The sequence below is a fragment of the Trachurus japonicus genome, chromosome 22 (genome assembly GCF_045865225.1).
Source record: "Trachurus japonicus isolate A0001 chromosome 22, Traja_1.0".
Lineage (NCBI taxonomy): Eukaryota > Metazoa > Chordata > Actinopteri > Carangiformes > Carangidae > Trachurus > Trachurus japonicus.
The window spans coordinates 26,833,667-26,851,942 of record NC_140928.1 but is presented as its reverse complement, the minus strand read 5'-3'; the positions used below and the strand labels follow the sequence as shown (position 1 = coordinate 26,851,942).

Here is an 18,276-nt window from a genome sequence, read left to right as displayed (position 1 = left end):
GCCTCCGACCGCTGGTAAGAAAGAATGAGAACGGGTCGCTTTGCACAGCTTTGACAGTTGTGTGGAGTGGAGCCGTCACATAAACCACATTTTAGTTTCCAATATAAGCTGCACACTCACTTTTTCATGTATTTTTAGTGTTGTAACACTCCGGTCTACAGGCAAACTTTGGCACAGGGCGGCTCTCTATTTGCTGAGACGCACCGAAATACTCACCGAGACAGTGTGGGCAGCACTGGCCCTTGCGTAAGACGGGCACCCTGCAGTTGGCAGCCGGACAGCGCTGGGAGAAACACTGAATGGTGCCGTTGTTGCAGGTGCAGCTGGTGCAGGCGTTCGCCTTCCAGGAGTCTCCGGCCAGCAGCACGTCGCCATCGCTGGTTATACAGTACTCCTGCTGGCTGGTGTTGACTGGCAGCAAGGGGCTCAGCGTCTCCTCTGTGGCAGCACACACACACAAAACAGGGTTAATGGTGAAATGTTAAAGGGATAGTTCAAATGTTAAAGGGATAGTTCAACATTTTGGCAAATTCACCTATTGCCATAATCCCTACAGTTTTAGGAGTAGGTTCATTAACTTTAATTGTCGGTGCAAGCTGTTTTTAGATCGGCGGGGCAGAGACGCGAGCTGCACGGTATTTCCACGTTTCCCTCATCGGCGTATAATTATGTAACATTACGACACATGAAGCAAATACTCAGAACTACTTGCTTTTTAAATCACTCCGCCAAGCAACCGTGTCTGACATGAAGTTTCGGTTATGCATTTGACTCTGAAGACATAGTGTGGTGAATGTGCAGGTCACAGCTTGTCCACAAAAGCGTTTTGGAGTTGTTGGGTTGTGTATTTGATGAGGGAAAGCTGGAAATATTATGCCTCCGTAGCGTAGCGTTAGCTGAGCAGCTTGTATCTCTGTCCCGTCAATCGAAACACAACATGCACTGACAATTAAATGTAATGAACCTACTGCTATGACTATAGGGATTATGGCAATGGGCCAATTTGCCAAAATGTTGAACTATCTCTTTAAGATGAGACATTTAGCTGTGTTCCAGCTTCTTTTCAATGTAGTGTAAAGTTAGCAATATAGTTTAATATCGAGTGAAAAACCTAATTCAGTCTGACTTGCGCCGAACTGCGCGGAGAGGCCTCCTGCATTCAACCCTGCTATATAACATCTCAATCCATAAATGTTACTTGGCTCTTTACAGATAAGATGCTTTACTGTATGTTAAACACAAACACAAGTAACTCCATATGGCAGATGTCAGACCAGCCTCAGGCCTTATCTCCCTCTCCCATCAGATCCACGCAGGCCTGAGATCTATGGCCTTTCTCATGACCAAAGACTTAATTAGCATGTGCACACCCCCCCTACCCTACTGTACCCCATACATCACAGGGCCCTGTCAGTGAGATGTGTCTTATTTCCACATTCCTGGTGACCAGGCCCATACATATATCAAAGGCCGGCCTCTGACAATCTGCTTTTGTCAGGGGAGATGCAGCGATAAGGCCTGCCGGCATTCCCAAGAAGCAGCTCTCAGGCGCAGTCATGCATTGCTGATTTTGTGGGCCTCATGCTTGGGAGTGCTTGGGATATGTTGTTGTTAAGTGTATGAGAGAGAGAGAGATGAGAGCGAGTGTTTGGGTGCAGTTCTAAATAAAATATGCGTGTGGTTTTGTGTCTGCCTTTGACGTTTGTGTCAGAGTGTATTCCCATATCCATCAGCGCGGGCACAGATGCAGCCAGATTAGTTACATTCTTGCCTTTCCTGCAAAAAGTTAGAGCTGGATGAACCTCTGGTGTGGGCCGCTGGGTGAAAGCAGTCCACATGTGCTGCTGCCTGCCTGCCTGCCTGCCTGCCTGGAGGATCACTATGTAAACCCAACCGGTCCTGGCTGGTTTCTTTATGAGCCTGTGTGCCTGACATAAAACTGCCCGACAGAGTGCAACATGCAAGACCTTCCAAAGCCACATGCTGATAGCACATTAAAACAACTTTATACGTCTCCTTCTGACAACCCCTTCGTTAGCCTGAAATGATTAGACCCATTCTTTCCAAAATACCAAAAAATAAATAAACTTGGCTCTTTCTTATCTTACCTTGGCATATGTGGCAACAGGTGTCCTTGTTCCTGATTGGTGTCTGGCACAGAGCCGGTGGACACACTTCTGTGTCGCACAGCACACGTCCTTTCCTGCAGGTACAGCGCGTGCACTCGTCCAGGTTCCAGGTCTCTCCCTCCACGTAGAACTCCCCCCCAGGTGCCCTGCACACCACCATGTCCATCCCCTCTGGCTGGCCGCTGCCCGACTCATCTACAGTACAGAAGAGGGAGAAGGGCGGGAAAGAAACGATCATAAGTGTTCTGCTATAAAGTTCACATTGCATTCTGATTTCAGTGACAAATAAACATTGGTTCATTCGGCTCTGAGCAAAACATGTTCGACAATGAAGGGAAACAGATCTTCAGAGAATAAACACAGTCATCGATTACTGGGATGAGGATGGAGACTCATGTCCATTTAAGAGAAGCCTGGGGCGGTGTCCAAGTTGTTGTTTTGACACTAATTTATTTGAAAACAGCTCTGTCCAGCAAGGCAGCGGACATCTGCAAAGACTTAAAGCCTGTTGTCCCCCCCCCCCCTCCACGACTGCAAAGTGTGTGTAGCTTCTGAAAGTTGTAGACATTCTTTCACTCCTAAATATTTAAACAGCCAACTGAGTCACTCCTCCATAAATATCCCGCATGAGTTGGAGGGACTGTGGATAAAAAGGTGTGGGTGTGGATCAGTGTGCCTTCCATTTTTAGAGGAACAGACAGAGACTGTGTGTGTGTTTGCAAGGTGAAGTGGCCAGCGAACGCCAGCGAATGATCCGCAGCCAAATGAGTTGCTTGGGCAACCGTGTACCGTGTCGTGCCAGATGTGTGTGCGCGCATCCAAGTGACCGAACTGCATCCAATTCTGAAGAGCGAAGTTTTAATCTATACAATAGGATATGCTGAATGACGTGACTTGTTTTGACGTGATGCTTGCCTCTTGAATTCAGATTGACCTTCTACCGATGGTAGAATTTATTAGAAAAAAGGGTTTTTTCTTCTTGTTTTGGATGCCGTTTTTATTGGTTATGACAACACTGTCTCAAAAGGTGTAAAGGCTGAGATCAGAACACAGCAGGTTTGGCTGTTATGAAGCCATAACAGTCAGTGAAAGCCATTATGATGCCAAAATCCCCCATTGCACAAGAAATCAGTGAGTGAGTAACTCTGACATGTATGGTCAGCAGAGGAGCCATAAAACCTTAGTTTGGATTGGGGTTATCTTAGCTCTCTAAAGCCTGCCTGACTGTCTAGTGTCTCTCAGACTCTCTGTGACTCTGTATTCACATACTTAACTTCATAATAACACTCATAACCAGAAATCATCCTTTAATCCCGGAGATGAAAGACGTCAGGTTGAAGTTGCAGACACATACCTTCACATGTAGGACAGCACTGGTCGGGCCTGACCAGTGGATGGGAGCAGCTGGGCACGGGACATGAAATGAGGACGCACATCTCCCGTCCAGAGTGGCAGTAGCAGTCGCGGCAGCCGTCGTGCCAGCCGTCGCCCTCCTCGTATCGGTGCCCGTTGGAGGTGAGGCAGTAGTTGGGCGTCGGTGCCGGGGCGGTGGTGCTGGGGACATGGCCGCTCTCTGGAGACACAGACATGAAAAGCACAGACATTACTGCAGTGGGACTGAGGACTTGTTGAGAAAAGGAACAGAAGCCTGCTGTGGAAATTTCATTGAGCACATCTGAAATTTACAGTGAGAAGGGTCAGTGTTATTGTCCTCGGTCCAGTTTCATTAGAGGCTGAAGTGAGAGCTCGGTGGTTATGGTTCCATGTACTCGAATATCCAGCTGTTAGAAATATTTGATCTTCCTTTATTGTATATTTATTTCCCAATAATGAATTTATGTTCCAACCACAAATAAAACTCAATCATTTCCCCATGTTTTCCTCTGAACTGACAAAAAAACTAAAAAGGCTGTAGCTGGGGACACATCCACCTTATGTAGAGACCAAGTTGCCTGTAACTGTGTGTTAAACTCAGCATGGCTGTAGAGAACAATGCTGCACAGTTTAGGTGCCTCCTCTTTTCTATTTAAATCTTTCAAAAATACAAACACACTAAAATAACTTCCTTCCCAAAAAAGTTTCCTGTGCTTTAATATTTTAGGAGTCTGTAAAGAGACTGATCCAAGAGTTTCAAAATCAGGTAAACAGTGGTTTATTTACAGGCGGTGCTGCTGTGTTGTGTGTCTCTGGAGATGAGGCACCAGCTGCACTGATCACCCCACCATACACGAAAAGCCACTGGTATATTTCAGAGTGAAATATTTATAATCCAGCAAAAAACTGGCAGAATAAACACATCACATGAAATGTGGCGGGGCATAAATATGGGCATCTGCACACTTGCTTTAAACTTGAGGGTTGAGGGAATCTAATTAGAGCTGCACAGACTGACCCTGGATAAAAAATAAAAAAACTAAACACAGACAAAAACCCAAACAAGCAAACATAAAAGTCTCTGTGGCGGAGCGGCAAAAAGGTCACAGGAAATCAAAGCTGTGGCTTAGTGGCTGAAATTCAACAATCTCCATCCTCCATCCTCTGCCCTTTAAACTGCTCGAGTATATTGTGATAAGGTTTATCCTTTGGGGAGCGTATTCAGTAAATGTCACGATAATCTATGAATGTGCGTTATGGTCTGGTGGTGGTACATGAAAGGTCAAGAGCTTGCAACAATAAGCAGGGCTCATTCTCAGGAGACCATGAATGAATACACATGAGAAAAATGTAATGACAACCAAGCGTTTGACCTCAGGCTGCACAGAGAGGCTGGCTTTTTTTTTTCGTTACCTTTGCACATGCAGATGGAGCAGCCCTTCCTGTTCTGTCGGTAGCCCTCGCTGCAGTGCTTGTCGCAGGTGAAGGGGGGACACTTGACGCATCGGCACATCTCGCAACCGTGTTTGTTCCTCCTGCGGAGCCACAAACACACACGTGATGACGCACGTTGAACTCGGGGATGTGAAAAGCATGTTAGAAAGTCAAAGCAGCAGCAGCAGGCGAACAGAGCTTAAAGGAGACATATCATGCCCCTTTTCCACAAATTAAAATAGTTCCCAGGTATCTTAAAGACATGTCTGTGACATGCTTTGGTCAAAATACCAAGGATCAAACTTCACAGCTCTTTTCATCCTCTCAAAACAGCCCTGTTCAGAACGGCTGGTTTCAGTGCCTGTCCCTTTAAATGCAAATGAACCACTGCTTGTCCCACCCCACCCCCTCTACCGGTCCCAGGTAGGGACTGAGGGGCCAGCTCATAAAACCACATGGATTTCAACCTAGGGAGCCTGAAAATTACAGATTTTCTTGTCAATTCTCACATTATGGGGGCCAAAAGGCAAGACAAACACCCAAATATATGTTAAAGAGCCTTCAAAAAGTGATATTTCCATAATATACTCTATGTCCCCTTTAAAGCTGCGAGATGGAAGAGACGTCTGTGGAGCAACATGGTGTTGTGATACAGAGACCCAGATGCTCAAGTCTGGCATAATCAGCATCTGGACCTGCTTTCCCCGTCTCTATATTAGCTGCCTTTGAAGAGCGCCAAATAAAAAGGCCAACACGTGAGATCCCTGCGGTTTGCACATCATACCAACCCAGAAAACTCCAAACGGAGAAATCTAAAGCCAATTCAGATGCTTTCAATTCTCCCTGCTGCCATCTCCACTGCTCCGAAAGCCTTTGGCGGACATATAAAAGCACACAAGAGCAGGGGCCAGATAAGAGCCAATGTAGGCATGCTGATTGGGGAGAAGCACGAGGGGAGATACAGATAGTCTCTTCTGATGTTTATGTATCAGTCGATGGCTATTTGTAAAGAAAACAAAAAGGAAAATCTTAAATGAGAGGAGAAACCTGAGAAGGAGCAGGGTTAAAGGGATATCCTCACATACAGAGAGGGGAGAGTGGTACAAAGGGCAGCAGGGGCTGGAAATAGACCAGTTGGATCCAATTATCTGTCTCATAAAACATGGATAACCTGCAGGTTGATAAACTGTCCAAACCAGATGAAAGAATGACCTGTATCTATACTACTCTTCTGCTCTACCCCCTCTTTCTTCCTCCCTCACTGATTCATCCTCTCCCTCTCTCCGTTTCTCCCTCCAGGTAAGTGATGATACCTACTTAATGAGGCAGTGGTCTCATTTGGCCTCGGTAATTACCCCATTAATCTTCATCTTCCAGGGCGACATAAATAAAAGAAGCCCTCGACCCCATGAGCGGCGCTGTGTCTCATAAAGTGGACAGAGCACGTCGGGCTCAGCAGACGGAGCTCCCTATCTATGCTGAAACAGCAATAACAGCTTTTGAAACAACATTGTGAGGGTTGGCCAGTGCCTCACTGTACAAATACAGAGACAGAGAAGAGCTGCGACCTTACAGCAAGGCTTTGTTTAAAGATGGTGTGTGGAATGCCAAGCAGCGCTCTGGGCTCCAGGGGGATAGAGGGGCTTGGGGAGGCGCTGGGGCCCCTGGCCCTGGGACTGCTGGCTCGGCACAATTTCCAGTGTGCCACAACCGTGATGGCCAGAAGAATGCCATTCATGACCCATGTGGTCGGGATGATGGTTTTTGAGTTATGGAGGACGGAAAACACACTGATGTTCCATAAAAAAACAACTTCCCTTATAAGAGCCATCCTGAGAGCGTCTTTCATCTGGACTCTTAAAACAAGAGAGGGGGGGGGGTTCAGCACAATGGCTACACATTCTCTACACGGTCCCTGCACCTTCAGTTCTGACTATGTACATTACAGTGCTCACAGGATGTCATCAATACAACCAGTATAAACACAGTGATCCTTTGTGCCTTTTGTTTCTTTGTGGTGGCTGCATGCAGGGTTCCTGTGTGAGGACACAGATCTGCATTGGGAGGCTGGCAAGCTCTCAGAGGATTTCAGACTTCTGAGGGTGGACTTAAACAGCTGCTTATGAAGGATAAAGCCAGAACTTCCTGCTCCTCTTTTCCCCACAAGGTTCTCCTCTCCTCTCTGCTCCTCTCCCTGCTCCTCCTCCTCTGGCTCATCTTGAGCTGTGGCTCCAGAGAGCGCGGCCGAGATACCAGAAGAATCCCAAACTGTACACGTTTCATAAAGGCCGCTTTTGTCGTGATGTGTTTTTGATCGTTGTTTTGAGATGGGGGTGATGATTTATGAAACGAGAGTGGTGCCTGGGGACCAAACATCCCAGTAGAGAGCGCTTCCAGATGTTTGATTGGGTTAAATGGGATTAGGAGTTGCAAGGGGTGGGAGGGGGGCTCAGAGGCCAGTGTGGACCGCAAAGTGAATTACTCAAACACAAACCTGCATAGCGACCTGGGACTGACCACCAAGGTGGGCCCTTTGATCATGCATGCCAAACTACTGTTGTAATGGCCTGTAGTGTTTCCAAATGAACATGACTAACAGACACTGGCCCCTGAGCACCACATGATAATATACATATTGAACTTCTTGCTGCATTGTACTTATTAAACCATAGAAAATTAAATGCAGGTGGTAACTGGGGCAAAATGACTTTATGGAATCTGTTCCACATTGTACATTGTTCAGTATGAAAATGATCATTCTTACTTTATTTTTCAGAACTTTACCATATGCTCAAAGGGATATTTCAACATTTTTGGAAAATTCGCCTATTGCCATTATCCCTATAGTTTTACGAGTAGATTCATTACCTTTAATTGTCGGTGCAAGCTGTTTCGAGATCGGCAGGGCAGAGACGCGAGCTGCATGGGATTTCCACGTTTCCCTCATCAAACTAAAAGCACAATCCAACAACCTCAAAACGCTCTAGTGGACAAGTTGAGACCTGCATATTCACTACACTATGAGATAATAACGTATAACGTATGTCGGGAATGTAGTTCCGGTTATGTATTTACCTCGAAAATGACTCTGTCTCGTAACGTTCCATTAACATTAACATTCAACTTGTCCACCAGAGCGTTTTGGAGTTGTTGGATTGTGTATTTGATGAGTTCGATGAGGGAGCCATGGAAATACCGTGCGCTGTGCAGAGCTCACGTCTGCTCCACCGATCTCAAAACAACCTGCACTGACAATTAAAGTTAATGAACCTACCGCTAAGACTATAGGGATTATGGCAATAGGTGAATTCGCAAAAATGTTGAAATATCTCTCTAAGGTTTTCTGTCCTATGAGTATGTAAGAGCAAAGTGTGTAGCTGCTTCAAGTGTGTGCATGCTATGTCACTCGCAGCCACAGATGCCTTTAAAACCGGCTGACAAACAGATGACGGATGAGCGCAGCTACACATGAGGGGTCAGTGGGTGTACTCACACATATCCATAGGGGCAGGTCTTAGTGCAGGTCAGAGGTCTGCACTTGGGCATGGGGATGCTGCACTCGCACACCTCACAGCCAAAATCGTCCCTCTCGTATCCCATCGGGCATTGCAGGGAGCAGTATTTTCCCAGTTCGGGGCAGGAGTCATCTGGAAGAGTTGAGGGAGAGGTCATCTGATCATGGGCACAACAATCCATCAAAAGGCAGAAGGCGTGAGTTGCTATGGGGCTGCTCGCGGGAACATTCCTGCGACAGGGAACTTTGCAAAGACTGTAGCCATGGATGCAAATATGTGGTGATGAATATGAACATGTCAAAACCGAAGTTTCCTTTACAGCGTAAGTAAACAGGTAAATGCAATGTTGGACGTCCAGCGCTTTGATGCAAGAATCAGCAAGTCAAAGGAAATGTATCATGTTCGCGCCTCCCTGAAACGTTAAAGGGATATTTCAACATTTTGGCAAATTTGTCCCTATAGTTTTAGGAGTAGGTTCATTACCTTTAATTGTCGGCGCAAGCTGTTTTTAGATTGGCGGGGCAGAGACGTAAGCTGCACGGTATATCCATAGGCGAATTTGCCAAAATGTTGAAATATCCCTTTAACCCTTTAGGTCCAACATGGAGTGAGTGAGGAAGTAAACTTACTGTTGAGACACTGGCAGAGCAGACATCCATTTTTGTCTTGCTGGAAGCCGTAGGGGCATTCGGTCCCTGAGAGCGAGCAGTTTTCCAGGGGAGGACAAAGCATGGGGCTGACGGTCTCATAAGACGGCTCTGGTGAACAAAAAGAGGAGATGGAGGGTGAGAACTTTGTTACAGACTTGGACTACTGTGGCTCTCATGCAAAGAACAAATGATCCCGTTATGAATTCTTCCTGGTTTATGCTAAGATCCCCGCAGGTGTAATACCTCTCCTATGCTGTTTGTGCCAACTGTAATAGCTACTTATTTACACTGCTCTTATTTTGGAATAAACAGTGATTAAAGATAAATGTAGAGCAATTACCCCAGGGTGGGTCGCACTGCGAGGGGGGGATTATACTGTACGTCTCTGGGTTATTGTGTGGAACTGTTTCCCATTAATAAGTTGAATGTCTCTCATGTGTTAGCTTTGGGATTAACACAGTGTCCCCCTGGACTGGAGTCAGACTGTGGCGCTGCCCGGACCCTCTTGAATCGGGGCCAGCTTTATTGAGAAACCACGATAAACAAGTACACACACACACACACACACACACACACACACACACCATAGCTATTCCCGTCAAACGTCTCTCGCCACGTTCGGTGGGAGGAGCAGCCCAACGAGCCGTTACTAATTACGCTCACAAAAAAAGGATCCACTTCAATTATGCAGCCTCCTGTGTTAAAAGTACACCGCAGCCTCACACACACACACACACACACACACACACACACACACACACACACACACACAGGTGGGTCTCATTTTGGCGGGCAAGGGTAATAAAGGAACACAAAGAACCCTGCAGCTTGAAGAATGCTCTGTGGCCTCCTCTTTAATGAGCCCATGGCGACGCGGCCTCTGGAGCAGAGCTGCTGGAGCCTCCTACATGTGGTATGTGGGCTAATGTTCATACAGATACCACCGATATATTAGATGTGATGAATGTAAAAGTGTAAGGTTTGAACACCGACGCGGCTCCTCATACCTTCGCAGAAAGGGCAGCACTCTCCGGGGATCTTGACAGGGTTTTGGCAGCTCTGTTTGCAGGCCATGGCCGTGCAGTGGGGCTCTCCATCCACACACTGGCAGAAGGTGCAGTCGTCCTCTTTCCACTGCTCCTCGTGTGCTCTGAGCTTGTTATTCACCCAGCAGCTGGCCTTCGTGCTGTCCATCGACAGCAGCTCCACATCTGAGAGGAGAGACGCAGACATACGGTGTTATGGGTGACGGAACAAAGTGAGACACAGTCATAATGTATAGTTTGGTTTGGCTATCACGAATACTTCAACCCAAAGCTACAGTCCAATGTATACACACACACACACCTTCATCTACTGTAAGTGAGCTCACAGGAGACAGAGTGAGAACAGAGCTGAAGGAAGTAGGATACTCCGTGAGGGAGCTAACATGATACCGAGACTGGCTTGTCACCAAGAGCCGAGAGAGCGAAACATGTTTGAATTGGGACGACTTATTTACATTTGGAAGTGGGGAGAGGCTCTTGACTCTGCAACAACATATGTAGGGATTAAAGCCGAAATGAGACGGGACGAGGTTCGGGGTATCGCTGTCATCCTGAGAGAGATTTAATAATTGGAAACACAGCGAGGGTGATGACATTCATAACTGCCGGTCTCCATGGTGTCTGCTCACCCTTTGGCTAAAAGCCTGAACTCATCGTTGGGAGTTTCAGCTGTGACCACCAAGGTCAACGGCCAGGTCGGCGTTCGATTCCATAAATCTCACTCCAAAGCAAAGAAAGCACTTCTTTTGGTTCTGTAGCCATTAGTAGGAACCATAAAGCTTGACAGTTTAAGAGCTAATCAGCGCAGACGTTCAGCTCAGCGTGAGGTGACGTATCGAGCCGAGTCCTGTTGTGGAGGCTTTTTTTCCCCCGCTTACAATAAACAGCTGTAATTGCTTTTGTTCCACCTTTATTGGGACCAGAGGTTAGAAGGTGGTCTCAGCATTTTCTGTCAGAGTGAAACAAATGAAGGTGTGTAGATACATCTGTGTGTTTACACATCCTATTGATCTGTGTCAGAGGGAGAAAGGGCGCTGTATACTTTACACAGGAGTCCTGTTTAACCCATCTGATCCCAGCTGAGCACTGGCTGTTTGGGTTCCATCCATCTGGCTGTGATTAACCTGAACAGGATCTATTCACCCTCTCTCTCACTGTGCACACTTCCCAAATACAGCCCCATGACCCCGATGATGAAACTTTAAAAAAGGGTCAATCTGGGATTTTAGCATTTCACCTCCATGAAGGTGGGAGACTTGCAAGATTTAAAACAAGAGTGATTGAAACTGATACAACTGAGCTCTTTCTTTCTTTCTTTCTTTCTTTCTTTCTTTCTTTCTTTCTTTCTTTCTTTCTTTCTTTCTTTCTTTCTTTCTTTCTTTCTTTCTTTCTTTCTTTCTTTCTTTCTTTCTTCTCCTCACCACTCCATATCCTCCTAAAAGCCTACACTTCCCATAGTGCAATTGTAAGAGTTTCTTTCAGTTTATTTTCTGTTAAAATGTTGTTGCCTTCACACCCAAGTCAAGATAACTTTGTTAATTCTTAAAGATTTGACAAATCCTGGTGTTTTCTCAGGAAAAGTGATACTCTTGAAGCTGTGATAACATACTGTTATAGATGACGACCAGTGGTAAATCACTTCTTGATTAAAGCTGCCTCCATTGATTTTTTGGTGACTTAGTGCAAGCTGCAAACACAGCACTGATGTGCTGTTACTTGGTGAGGTGAACCTATCATACTGTATCTGTCTGTTGGCCTCAACATGTCATCAAATAGCAAAAGCTAATAACACAATGTAAAATGAGTAGACGTTTGGTCTTATGTTTATGACCATCTAGTTAATCTCAGTCCAATATTTACTTTCCTTTATGGTTTATTTTGTTAAAAGCAGCTGGCTGACCTGCTGTGAACAATGTTACTGGTAAGAATGATCCAGAGTAGTTAAGTTGTAGGCTGTAAAACCCAAAACATTATATGCAATAGAGGTAAGAGGAACTGCAGCGAGGTAATAATTCACTGTGGGTTCATCATCGCAAGCAACCCCTTCCCACTTAGTGTATCTGATGTGATTCTCGGTAGTGCAGCTTTAGGGGTAATCAAAACCACGTAACCTACATACTGTACACCTCTTAATCCAGACTTTAAGTATTCCAGTCAATGTTCTCTGCAGCGAGCCGTGCAGTAAGTATGAGCAGCTTTCCATAAGAAAAAAGATGAAAGCATTCCATACCATCTAAATGCCTGCACATTCCAGGTGTACCTCCAACACTGACCTAACATGATCTTCTCTGCAGCCTCGCTCTTTGTCTTTGTCTCTTTCTCTCTCTCTCTCTCTCATTTGCCCGATCAAGTGTAGCCACGCAGGCAGAGGCCAACGCTGGCTACCGTCTCATCCACAGGCCTCTGGCAGACTGTAATGTGGCTGCCATATGCGCTGCAACCCCGTTTTTTTAACAATCTAAAGTGCACATACTGGAGCTCTCTACCTGGCTTGGAGCAGATGTGTTTTTCTAAGTGGGTCCCCACTATTAAGCCTGAGCCAGATCTTACACAGCCAAACTGTACACTCTAAAAAAGAGGCTTTTTATGTTCCTAGGTCTCCCCAGTGGAAATGAATCCTTGGCTGGTTCTTTAGTGCGCTTCTTCTATGCCAGGTATGTTAACAACTGTAGAGGCTGGTTATATGAGGAAGCCATTAAGGTAGGGTTATTGGAGGTAAGTGTCAGGCAAGGTGGATTTTGATTCCTCCTCTACCCCTCCTCCATCTACTCTCCACACTGGCAGCCAGCTGCACAGGCTTTCTGTATGCCACATCACCAGTGGCCTCAAAAACACAACTGCAAATCAGAATCTCCCAGTGTTAACTGTGTCATGTTGGGCAAAATGAAGAATGGAGTCGCCATATGTAAGTAAAACATTAAATACACACATGTACCTATGCAGACAGGGCAACACTCCCCCTCAGGAATGTAGAAGTTTTCACAGTCCAGCTCCGCGCACTCTGCCTTGGAGCAGAAGGAGATTCCTCCTCTGCACTGACACAGCCAGCAGGGGTCCATGCGGTACACCTCCCCCTCGGAGAACTCCTTCCCGTTGTGGACGCACTTGGGAGAGACTGAGGAGGAGAACAAGGCAAAGAGGAATTAGAATCAGACAGATGCCACAACCCTTAAAGGAACAGTTCAACATTTTGGCAAATTGGCCCGTTGCCATAATCCCTATAGTTTTAAGAGTACTGTAGGTTTGTTACCTTTAATTGTCAGTGCAAGCTGTTTTCAGAACGGCGGAGCAGAGCCGCGAGCTGCTAGAGCTACGCTACGGAGGTTAATGGAACGAGACAGAATTGTTTTCGAGGCAAATGCAAAGACCGCTTGCCGAGAAACTGCCCCCAACGGGAACGCGCATCAGCGGTTTTACATGAATTTACCTTGAAAACAACTCGTTCGTTCTGTTATTATCTCATAGCGTGGTGAATGTGCAGGTTACAACTTGTCCACAAAAGCGTTCTGGAGTTGTTGGATTGTGTATTTGATGAGTTTGATGAAGGAAACCAAGAAATTCCATTAGCCTCCGTAGCGTAGCTCTAAGCAGCTCGCGGCTCTGCTCCACCGTTCTAAAAATAGCTTGCACCGACAATTAAAGGTAACAAACCTACTCCTCAAACTATAGGGATTATGGCAATGGGGCAATTTGCCAAAATGTTGAACTATCCCTTTAAACTGAGCACCATGTGGGGATGATAACATTTAGCACACACTCACTCAACTGTGCTCTGTCAGGTGTCCCTCACATTTGGCAGAGAACAGATTAACACCAGATCCATCTCCTCATGACTTCATGACAGAAAAATGCACTTTTCATCACAAGTGTCAAGATTGATCAGTGAGAGGCCGTCGCTACTGTATACAATCAATTACAGACGCATCAACATCCGTTCATTTTTCCTGCTATTGATGGAAATGTTTCTCCGAGGCCAAATGGTGCTGAGGTAGACACTGACGGCTGAGGCTAAGCCTCTGAGGTGGAATGGCATTTATCAGACAATGAGGCCGGGTCCATGAGCGGGGATTTCACAGGGATCTATCAAGTCTTGAAAAGGCGCTGGACTCTTGCGGTGCAGAGTAAAAGAAAACAGTAGTGGGTCTGAGGATTTTGGCAGAATCTGGGCTCAGTGTGCTGGTGGCAGGTGGAGTGAATCAGTGCTCTGGCTGCCTCCCCCGAAAGAATTCAAACTCTTAGAACCTCTTTTAACTGCATTAAACCTATTATGAAATAAAACGAGCTTAGTTACAGCACTGCCGGAAAACCAAGGTCTGATCTTGTGTGTGAGAAAAAAACTGGCCCAGTAAAGCCAGAACACAAATGGGAAAAGCTTGACCTGCTCTTTGCACACTTGAGGTGTTTGAGCACTGGCATGGATGTGTGTAGTGTACATGTGAGTGGAGAGAATAACAAAGACAAAGAAAAGCTAAATAAATAGCAAACAAAAGAATCTGGCAAACTAACAGGGAGGTTGCAGCATGACGCGATCAGCGGTAATTATACATCACATGTTCACTCAGCAGTTCGGGGTGACTTAACATTATAAGATCTTAAATAACCACACAGCAACTTCTCATCAAACATGGTGCGACACCAGGGAAGTGAGGCAATGCGGTTATGTAAGAACGTCTCCAGACTCGTAGAGGGGTAAGCTGCGCTTGTTAAGTCGGTAAACGTATTGCGCAGATGCAGCCAGATGTGGAGCCGCTGCTGTGTATGAACGAGTGCGGAGGTCACGGCGGCATCTGTACGCCATACCTTTGAGCGTCTGCGCCGGTGACCTTGTGCCTCCCGACAACCGGCGCTTGCACCCTAACACGAAGCAGGTGGGGCCAATGGAGTTGAAAGTGGAGTGGGGATTTGTTCATCTTTTATTCTCCTCCTCCTCCTTCTCATTCTTTCTCCCACTCCCCCCCTCTAACTCAGTATTCCTGCTGCCCATGCTTTGCGTGCAGCAAAACCAAGCAGAGAAAATGCAATAAGCACTTTAGCTGGTCGAAATCAAAAGGCAGGGCAACGTTTTTTAACGCTCACAGAAGCAATAGGAAGTCACATGAGGGGATGCTCACATGTGATTTCCGCAGTGTTTGTTAATGGTAATCCCTAAAACAACTTGCGGCACTGAGTCTAAATTCCAGTCATGCTTTGTGATGTTCGGTCTTCTCTAAATTGAGATGAGGATTGGATGTGGAGATGGATGGGCCATAAAACACTGACCTAGGCTGCTCTAAATCATTCATAATGGGCTGTCATACTGGAGCTTTTTGTGGTTTACAGGCCAAAAAAAGCCAAACCACAAGGGAACGTGACTCTGTCTATAGATTAACAGCGATGGGATTCATTAAAATCAACTCTGCTGTGATACGTTTGATCGGTGGTAGAAATACGAGTTAAACCTCTGTCATCGACACAACCACTCATCAGGCTGTTGCGTGTTTCGAACAAACTCAAGCTGAGCTCCTGGAGAACCACTTAGTGTGCTGATCTCAGCCTTGTTGCTCAACACTGGCGCGGGTCTCAAAGGAACATGTGCGGTGAGCGCGGTGGAACCTGCTCTGTGTCCAGGGGGGCAGAGTTATGTGCCAGCCAAAGTGTTGATAAACATCAGGATCATCTGTAACATCAGATGACGTGAGGTCAGGACGGTGGCTGCCAGGTTCGCTCTGCCACCCAGATACAGCCGCTCCCCGGCCAACAGTGGAAAGAGTCTATTGTCGACGGAGGCCAAAACTCACAGGTGGAGCTTATTGTCACTGCACACACTGACCCGGGCTAAATATGAGCCCGCCGCCAAGTGGGCAATGGAAACAAGTTAATCAGTCCAAGCCTCACACTCACAGACAATGGGGGCCCGTGTTAAAGTGCCTTCCATTACAGGATAGGTATGGTATTTGAAAAGCAGCTAGGAGCATAGTATGTGTAAGGTACAGTATTTGTAGCTGGTACTTTCAGGCAAGGGGAAGGGGAGGGGGGGCTCTGCAGGACCGGGGAGGCTACTAGGGGGCCCAGTGCGTGTCCTTGTCCGTGTCCCCGTCTGTGGAGCTTTCTGACACGGCGCGCAGTCATGCAGGCCTAACAGACAGTGGAGGCAGCACAAAAGGCATCAAGCCCCAGGCCCAAAGAGCAGCAGACACTTGTTATCAAAACACTGATCCCATGGCCCCCACGGCTGCCATTCAGCCCCCGCTGGCCTGCCGGACTCGATTACCCTCCCCACTGGCAGACTGGAGCACATAAAAAGCATTCCCATCAATGAACTGTTGAACCTTTTCCCTTTGGATGTGTGACCAGACAGGAACCCTTTGACACTGCACTTCTGTTGAGCAAATTCGTAGCCTAAGCACTTTTCTGGTCACTGCGCTCGTTAAGTCCATTAATTCCAGGACACGGCACTCATTTATACATGTGGAGGGGCCAGAATGGGAATTTGTTCTGTTGGTAAAACAGCGAATATTTGTTGGGAGCGCAGAGTAAACAGACCAATACCGCAGGTCCCCTCCCTGCCTTCCTGACTCTCCTGGTTTGCCTCTGGGCCACGGCAGAGTGCTGAAGTCTCCCTGTGTGTGAATGATCCTCCACATCTGCTCTCCCTTTCTCCTCTCTTCCTGTATTTCTACTGTCTCTCTCGCATCCGGTGGCAAAACGGTGCACAGGCACATTTCAGAGCAGCAACCTGCTTAGAAAGACCCACTATGTTCTAAGCAATATAAATATTTGTGGCTACACTGGCTGAAAAAAACACGTCTTGGAACCCAACCCCCTTACCACCCCAGGAGGCATCGGCCAAGCCCGATAAACAGCCCAACGGTAATTATCCAATCAGCAGCTTTCCTTTTCATCTGTGGACATTTGGTCAGCAGGGAGGAAAACCTTACTCCTGAGGAAAATAATTGCCTCCTCAAAGGCGATGAATCTCACACCAACTGCGCCACTGCTACCCCCAGTGGGAGACCAATCCAAACAGAATGTGTATTGTGCAGCTCGGTGTAGTAATCACCTTTCTGGCACTCAAAGACATCACAGCAGTCTCCTGGCTGACCGCTGGCCTGGCCGAGCGGCACGGCCCGCTGTCCGCTCGGGCACTGGGGCTTGTGGCAGACGCCGGGGTCGCAAGTGCACTGGGGAGGGATGGAGGGGCAGCAGCCGGCAGGGGGCGTGTAGCTCTTGGTCAGGACGGATCCGTGGGGGCAGGAGGGCACCTGCAGGGCGGGACAGGTCACCCCGGCACACCTCAGCTCCTCTGGAAAACACACAGACATGGTTCACACTGAGATGCAAGTGAGCAAACAGAACATGCATGTTAAAGGGATACTTCACCCAAAATCAACAATTCACTAATCATCTAGTCACTGTCATGACAAGGAAGGGTTTGGAGAACCTTTGGAGTTATCAAAACGCTTTTGGAGTTCCAGGGGGGGTCCGGACATGAAAAAGTTTTTTGGAAAAAAATAATTTGATCTCTGTTCGATCTCGCAGCAAATCTTGCGCAAACAGAGATCAAATTATTTTTTTCCGAAAAAACTTTTTCATGTTGTACCTTCAGGACACTTGGGTCAGTATGGACAAGCAGTATGGAGGTATTTGGATGTTTCATAGTGTGTTTTGGATGATTCAAAAGTGAGCTATATCCGCCATCATTATGAAAATCCGTTGCCAGCTGAACCCCCCCTGGTACTCCTAAAATGTTGTGATAACTACGAAAGTTCTCCAAACCCTTCTTTGGCATGACAGTTGAGTAGACAATTGGTGAATTATCGATTTTGGGTTAAGTATTCCTTTAAAAAAACAAAACAAACCAAAAAAACAAAAAGAAACGTGACATAGGTTCAGCATCTTTTTAATTTTTCTTCTTCTCTGACACCACTTTCAACTGCTCTGGACTCTGACAGTGCCCACACTGTTCTCCAGAGGAGGAGGGGGGTGCATGTGTGTTTATATATATATATACTGTATATATGTGTGTGTGTGTGTGTGTGTGTGTGTGTGTGTGTGTGTGTGTGTGTGTGTGTGTGTGGGCTGCCACCTCCTCGCAGTGTCAGTTGAGCCACTTCAGAACGGCTCTGCTCATGTTACGGTCTCAAAGCCG

The 18,276-nt window shown here is 46.7% G+C and overlaps 1 protein-coding gene across 2 annotated transcripts in view; it reads right to left on the bottom strand.

Moving 5' to 3' along the window:
• LOC146964187 (cysteine-rich motor neuron 1 protein) overlaps positions 1–18,276 on the bottom strand; it is a 34,448-nt gene that overhangs the window by 4,201 nt on the left and 11,971 nt on the right. The window contains exons 4-12 of one of the 2 annotated variants that reach the window (XM_085767480.1): positions 17,188–17,430; positions 13,078–13,263; positions 10,110–10,313; positions 9,082–9,210; positions 8,431–8,584; positions 4,917–5,038; positions 3,484–3,702; positions 2,109–2,324; positions 217–438 (exon numbers count right to left, since the gene is read on the bottom strand). In XM_085767480.1, the coding sequence (XP_085623606.1) occupies positions 217–438; positions 2,109–2,324; positions 3,484–3,702; positions 4,917–5,038; positions 8,431–8,584; positions 9,082–9,210; positions 10,110–10,313; positions 13,078–13,263; positions 17,188–17,430 (1,695 nt within the window). The remainder of the gene's footprint in view (positions 1–216; positions 439–2,108; positions 2,325–3,483; positions 3,703–4,916; positions 5,039–8,430; positions 8,585–9,081; positions 9,211–10,109; positions 10,314–13,077; positions 13,264–17,187; positions 17,431–18,276) is intronic. The other variant, XM_085767481.1, reaches the window with a different exon arrangement.